Source organism: Brachycentrus maculatus, unplaced genomic scaffold, assembly GCF_059751285.1.
Source record: "Brachycentrus maculatus isolate JH-2025_06_01 unplaced genomic scaffold, ASM5975128v1 h1tg000124l, whole genome shotgun sequence".
NCBI classification, from domain to species: Eukaryota; Metazoa; Arthropoda; class Insecta; order Trichoptera; family Brachycentridae; genus Brachycentrus; species Brachycentrus maculatus.
Genome location: NW_028280877.1, coordinates 1,619,253 through 1,624,134, shown reverse-complemented (window position 1 = coordinate 1,624,134; position 4,882 = coordinate 1,619,253). Strand labels below are relative to the sequence as shown.

At 42.9% G+C, this 4,882-nt stretch overlaps 1 protein-coding gene across 3 annotated transcripts; it reads right to left on the bottom strand.

Moving 5' to 3' along the window:
* Positions 1-658: 658 nt before the first annotated feature.
* Acat1 (Acetyl-CoA acetyltransferase 1) lies at positions 659-4,113 on the bottom strand. Of its 3 annotated transcripts, none has more exons than XM_088260092.1 (3): positions 3,492-4,113; positions 2,173-3,380; positions 659-1,207 (listed from the first exon to the last, which is right to left on the bottom strand). In XM_088260092.1, exons 1-3 carry the CDS (start codon positions 3,516-3,518, stop codon positions 934-936), a joined length of 1,509 nt encoding a protein of 502 aa, XP_088116218.1. In that variant the 5' UTR covers positions 3,519-4,113; the 3' UTR covers positions 659-933. The 3 variants fall into 3 exon arrangements, with proteins under 3 accessions (XP_088116218.1, XP_088116219.1, XP_088116220.1); XM_088260093.1 differs by having other exon boundaries at positions 2,173-3,368; XM_088260094.1 differs by lacking the exon at positions 659-1,207 and having other exon boundaries at positions 2,059-3,368.
* Positions 4,114-4,882: the final 769 nt, after the last annotated feature.

The following is a 4,882-nucleotide window of genomic DNA, read 5'->3' as shown; positions in this document are numbered from 1 at the left end:
TGTGTCTGTAGCTGTGTATATATGCGTATATAAATATAAAATGGAGTTTATATCCATATAATTACTATTATTTGGATATACAGGCAGCCTTCGAGTTTTCCACATTGATTTCTGAAAACATGTACAAATGTTAGATGTTCTCGAAAGTAGATATTTTTCAATGATCAAAAATACCTTGAATTTTTGAATATAAACAAATAACCTCTATTCCACAATCATTAAAAATGTCAATGAAACATCATTATTTTTCACAAAGTGTAGGGGGTGGTCCCGTGGTGTCGCGGACTCTTTAAGTCAGAGTTTCTCGGTTTGAACCCACTCTACTACAATTTGATACCTATTTATAATAATGAGCCGCTTAGGCTCACAGAAATATTATGAAATTAAAATATTATTGTAAATAATAAAACCATTTTTTTTTTATTTCAATGAAACATCATTATTTTTCATAAATAATTTTTTGCCATCTCAACGTAGATGAAGAAGAATATGAAAGTTTGAACATTTCATACCCCCTATAAATGTCCATAATTCACTATTCTTCTTCATGTATGTAGAAATGTCAAAAAACGTACCAATATTTTCTATTTGATTATACATACAACCTTAATATGATTTATAAAGTAAACATAGGTTACATACCGAATTCAAATCCCAGTAGAGTCAATATTTTTAATAAATTTTTTCACAGTACAAGTTAACCCTGAATCTGCTTTGGCGTAAGAGCTTGAGGTATAAGTGAAGATGGATTCATTGCCTTCACACAATAAATATTTTAGATACTGCTTATATTTATATGACTTATCTAAGCTCGAATGATTCGTATCAAAAAGTGATGGCACATTTTCTGCGGATCCGACATTGTTTATTGAACATGTAAATATGAATAGATTTGAATAATCAACAGCCTGATTTGGCGAAATATCAGGCTCACTATTGTTGGTTACGAAAGTCTCGCAACCTTTGAAGAAATAGTTGCGTGTCGAGGCGATGTTTGCACAAGAATCTGCCATTGAAGAACACAACGGGGACTTGGTGTCGGTAGAGGCGAAGCAGCCCGGCCGGCGGGGCCGTGATGTCCACCCGCTGCAGCAGGATGTCCCGGGAGTGCGGCTGCAGCTCCCGGCACACCTCCTCGCACAGCGTGCAGCCGGGGCTGGAGTACAGCGTGACCAGCGCGCGACCTCCCGCACCGCCTTCTGCCTTCCTGCAGTCAACAGATTCAACACTGACAACTCCTCTTTCACCCGAGAAGTACTTACTTAGTTGCGCAGCGTCAAAAAGACACAGATAAGTGAACAAAGTACTTTATCCACTGCGGATAAACTACTTTGCGCTTTAAATATTGTAAAAAGCATCAATATCAATACTGGAAGAAATACTATCCATCATACCTTTATTCTTTGCGACACTTACAGATTTATAGAATTTTGTAAAGCTTGTAAATTCCCATTTCTTTTTAGTTAGTTACGGGGTGCTAGATCTGGCTGTAGTGTACCATTTAATAATATATATACATATGTAGTTACAATAATACTTTTTAAAAAACACAAGCATTAAGTGGTGTGATAAAAGCAGCACTTCATGTAATAGTAAGAGATTTTAAAAATAAAAATTACATACAATACACATATTATGTACATAAGTTTCTGCAATGTGTTTTCATTACCATACATGGAGGCCCGCAGAAAATTTTCGAGGGGGGGCAAAATATTTTTTCTTTACTATTTTTAATCAATCCAGAGGGGGGCAAGTGCCCTCCCTTGCCCCCCCTGCCCACACCTGTGGGCGCCCATTCTACCATTAACAGAAAAGTGAGTCTACAAAAAAGGGAAAACTTATGGGAGGTTAACCAATAGGGAGGTTCAATATGGTTTATGCATTACCACAATATTTTCATTTGTTTTTCATTAAAAAAATTCCAAATCTGGAAAAAATTAAATGACAGAATTAAACTTAACCTGCTAAAAGGAAGAAAAATGTACCAATAAGTTGGGACTTAATTCTATTTCATTTGATATTTGAGGGATTCTCTGAGGTTTTAAATTCAAAACTAAATTTAAATAGAATATAATTTATACAATTCTCAAAAATATACATATTTTACACTGTAGTTAGAATAAGATAGAACGCTTATATTATACAATGCATCATCGATGCATTTCCCCTTACAGCTTTTGCAGCAGCACAGCGGAGGCGCCGCCGCCCCCGTTGCAGATGGCGGCCACTCCGTAGTCGCCGGGACGCAGCGCGTGCGCCAGGTGCACGGCGAGGCGCGCGCCCGACATGCCGATGGGGTGGCCCAAGCTCACGGCGCCGCCGCGCACGTTCACGCGCGCCGGGTCCAGCCCCAAGAGCTGCTGGTTGGCCAGCACCACGGCACTGAACGCTTCGTTAATCTCCCACAGCGCCACGTCCTGCACGGTCAGCCCGGCGCGCCGGAGCAGCGGCGGAATGGCCACGGCCGGCGCCACGGGGAAGTCGATGGGCGCGCACGCCCCGTCCTGCATGGCCACCACGCGCGCCAGCGGCGCACACCCGCGCCGCGCCGCCTCCTCCGCCGTCATGAGGATGAGCGCGGCGGCGCCATCGTTGAGCGTGGACGCGTTACCCGCCGTGACCGTCCCGCCCTCCTTCTGGAACACGGTGGCGAGCTTTGAAAACTTGGCAAAGTCCACCCTCTTGTATTCCTCGTCCTCGCTAACGACAGCGGGCTGCTTGCCTTTCTTTGCAGGTATAGTAACAGGAATCATTTCCGCCGCAAACGCCTTGTCCTCGTACGCCTTGGCGCTTCTCTTGTAGCTGTCGATAGCGTACTGGTCCTGCTGCTCTCGGGATATGCCGAGCTTCCTGGCCGTGTTCTCGGCGCAGTTCCCCATGTGGCACTTGTTGTAGACGTCGGTGAGCCCGTCCGCCACGATGCCGTCGTCTAGACGCACGCCCCCGTAGGGCGTGGCGCCGCGCCGCAGGTAGTAGGGCACGTTGGACATGGACTCCATGCCACCCGCCAGCGCCACCGCGTGCGCGCCCGTCTGCAGGCTCTGCGCGGCGAGCATGAGCGCCTTAAGCCCCGAGGCGCACACCTTGTTGACGGTGGTGCAGATGGTGGAGTGCGGCATGCCGGCGCCGAGGGCCGCCTGCCGCGCGGGCGCCTGGCCGCTGCCGGCGGAGCACACGTTGCCCATGAACACCTCCGTGGGCGCCTCGGCGGGCAGCGCGGCCCGCTCCAGCGCGGCGCGGACGGCCAGCGCGCCCAGCTGGGGCGCCGCCAGCGCCGAAAGGGCTCCCCCGAAGGACCCCATGGGGGTGCGCACGGCGGAAACTATCACCACGTCCGCCGCGGAGCTGAACGTGCGCGCGCGCATTACCTGGAACGAATACTAAACCGACTCAATTTATTTACTATCCGAGTTTTCTTAGTAAATGACACATTGCTTTTCCGATGGAATGAACAGGTGGATTAGATAAGACCGATTTTTTAAGGAACCTACCTTTGAAAATCTTCGCACCGTAGCCATTGTATGTATTTTCGGATTAAAACAATTTTTTTTAAACCATTTATAGCTGAATACTTTTCTTACACTGCGTAGAAAATGGTTGTTTGATTCCCGTAGCGTACTGTTAGTTTAGATACGCTTATCGTGCTATAAATACTTTGAGAAAAAATAAATAACGGTTACTGATAAGGCCTGATTTATTTTTCAGTGCGTACCTTATCTAACGTTTTATTTTATTAATTGAGTGACGTATTACATGCCAGCGAACTTTGATCGTATTTTAACCTTAAAACTTCTAAACGTCACTCAGCTACAAGCGGTTTGCGAGCTGTCACATTTGTTCAAATTAGACTTTGGTTTTAGCTCCTGTTCGTGAAAATCATCATAGGATTCAACGCATGAGATTCTCATCCGATGATCGAAACCAAAAAAGACTAAAAAATAAAAGTGGTTCGCAAAATTAATTACGAATTTAATTATAAATAGTAACAACAACAAAAACAGTTCGCGAAAAACAAAAAACCACCGTAGAAAACACCACAAGCAAAGATTATATACTAGAAATAGATGGCGAACTTCTGAATACCTATATGGGGCTAATCAAAGATTATATACTAGAAATGGGGCTAATGTATCCGAGCCGATCAGGTGTTACAAGCACAAAAAAAATATACCTAATGTAAATACCTATTATTTACATCATGAAATTACAGATTAAAGTACTTAACCAATAAATGTACGTAAATGGATCACACCCATTAGCCCTATATTGATTGAAAAAGAAGAGGATTAAATGTCAAAACCAAAATAACCTCGAATTGTCACAACATACTTTCTTTGTACTGTAGTAAACTAGTGGTCGTATTCAATAGCATAAATGCCACATGATACAGCTACAAAATTCACTACATTACAAAAAAAGTATATTGGCACTCTCCATAATAACTTTGATTTTGACATTTTTCAATGAGATTGAAAAATAAAATAATCAGAACTTTTGACAAAAATATATTTAGATACATATGATTTTTTTAACAAGAAAAAACACATAAATTACAACATCGATCAAAGTATAGAAGTAGAACTCAATTTATTCAAACTCTATTGGCATAGAATGTCTCGATCACAGACTAACTATTTTATATAAAGACCGCCAACTACCTCGATTTTTTATGGCTAGAAGTGATATTCGCCAGCGGCCGGAAGTGACGTAAACGGCTAGAAGTACTAAGCTCCCGGCTGGGCGTGACTTCGCCGCGGCTGAATGTCAAATCCACCCGCCGAAATATTTATCATTCATTTTTCAGGTTAAATGGTATTTATATTGAAATTTGTTGTATAACATATTTTCAAAATTATAATATTAATATTACAAAGAAGATATT